General features: G+C 65.7%; 1 protein-coding gene across 1 annotated transcript in view; it reads left to right on the forward strand.

Annotated features, from left to right (window-relative positions):
- The window catches only part of MONBRDRAFT_10503 (uncharacterized protein), a gene marked incomplete at both ends in the record, with an annotated part of 2,433 nt that continues 1,060 nt past the window's right edge, over positions 1 to 1,373 (forward strand). Inside the window, 2 exons of the mRNA XM_001748240.1 lie at positions 1 to 661; positions 779 to 1,336. Coding sequence (XP_001748292.1) covers positions 1 to 661; positions 779 to 1,336 — 1,219 coding nt within the window. The remainder of the gene's footprint in view (positions 662 to 778; positions 1,337 to 1,373) is intronic.

The following is a 1,373-nucleotide window of genomic DNA, read 5'->3' on the forward strand; positions in this document are numbered from 1 at the left end:
CCGATCTTCCGGACCAATCCGAAGCGCCCTCCTGTCGATCGAAACGGGTCTGCTCGGACCTGGGCTCGTGAGGGCTGGTCGGATCGTGCTCGATTCAAGCAAGCCCGACCTGCGTGGGCCGGTTCGGCCAAGCACGATCTTCACGGACCAAATCCGACGCGCCCTCCTGTCGATCGAAACGGGTCTGCTTGGACCTGGGCTCGTCAGGGCTGGTCGGATCGTGCGCGACTCAAGCGAGCCCGACCTGCGTGGGCCGGTTCGGCCAAGCACGATCTTCACGGACCAAATCCGACGCGCCCTCCTGTCGATCGAAACGGGTCTGCTTGGACCTGGGCTCGTCAGGGCTGGTCGGATCGTGCGCGACTCAAGCGAGCCCGACCTGCGCGGGCCGGTTCGGTCGAGCCCGATCTTCACGGACCAAATCCGAAGCGCCCTCCTGTCGATCGAAACGGGTCTGCTCGGACCTGGGCTCGTGAGGGCTGGTCGGATCGTGCTCGATTCAAGCAAGCCCGACCTGCGTGGGCCGGTTCGGCCAAGCACGATCTTCACGGACCAAATCCGACGCGCCCTCCTGTCGATCGAAACGGGTCTGCTTGGACCTGGGCTCGTCAGGGCTGGTCGGATCGTGCGCGACTCAAGCGAGCCCGACCTGCACGGGCCGGTTCGGTTGAGCCCGATCTTCACGGACCAGATCCGACGCGCCCTCCTGTCGATCGAAACGGGTCTGCTCGGACCGGGGCTAGTGAGGGCTCGTCGGATCGTGCGCGACTAAAGCGAGCCCGACCTGCGCGGGCCGGTTCGGTCAAGCACGATCTTCACGGACCAAATCCGACGCGCCCTCCTGTCGATCGAAACGGGTCTGCTTGGACCTGGGCTCGTCAGGGCTGGTCGGATCGTGCGCGACTCAAGCGAGCCCGACCTGCGCGGGCCGGTTCGGTCGAGCCCGATCTTCACGGACCAAATCCGAAGCGCCCTCCTGTCGATCGAAACGGGTCTGCTCGGACCTGGGCTCGTGAGGGCTGGTCGGATCGTGCTCGATTCAAGCAAGCCCGACCTGCGTGGGCCGGTTCGGCCAAGCACGATCTTCACGGACCAAATCCGACGCGCCCTCCTGTCGATCGAAACGGGTCTGCTTGGACCTGGGCTCGTCAGGGCTGGTCGGATCGTGCGCGACTCAAGCGAGCCCGACCTGCGTGGGCCGGTTCGGCCAAGCACGATCTTCACGGACCAAATCCGACGCGCCCTCCTGTCGATCGAAACGGGTCTGCTTGGACCTGGGCTCGTCAGGGCTGGTCGGATCGTGCGCGACTCAAGCGAGCCCGACCTGCGCGGGCCGGTTCGGTCGAGCCCGATCTTCACGGACCAAATCCGAC

The sequence above is a fragment of the Monosiga brevicollis genome, genomic scaffold (assembly GCF_000002865.3).
Source record: "Monosiga brevicollis MX1 MONBRscaffold_22 genomic scaffold, whole genome shotgun sequence".
NCBI classification, from domain to species: Eukaryota; class Choanoflagellata; order Craspedida; family Salpingoecidae; genus Monosiga; species Monosiga brevicollis.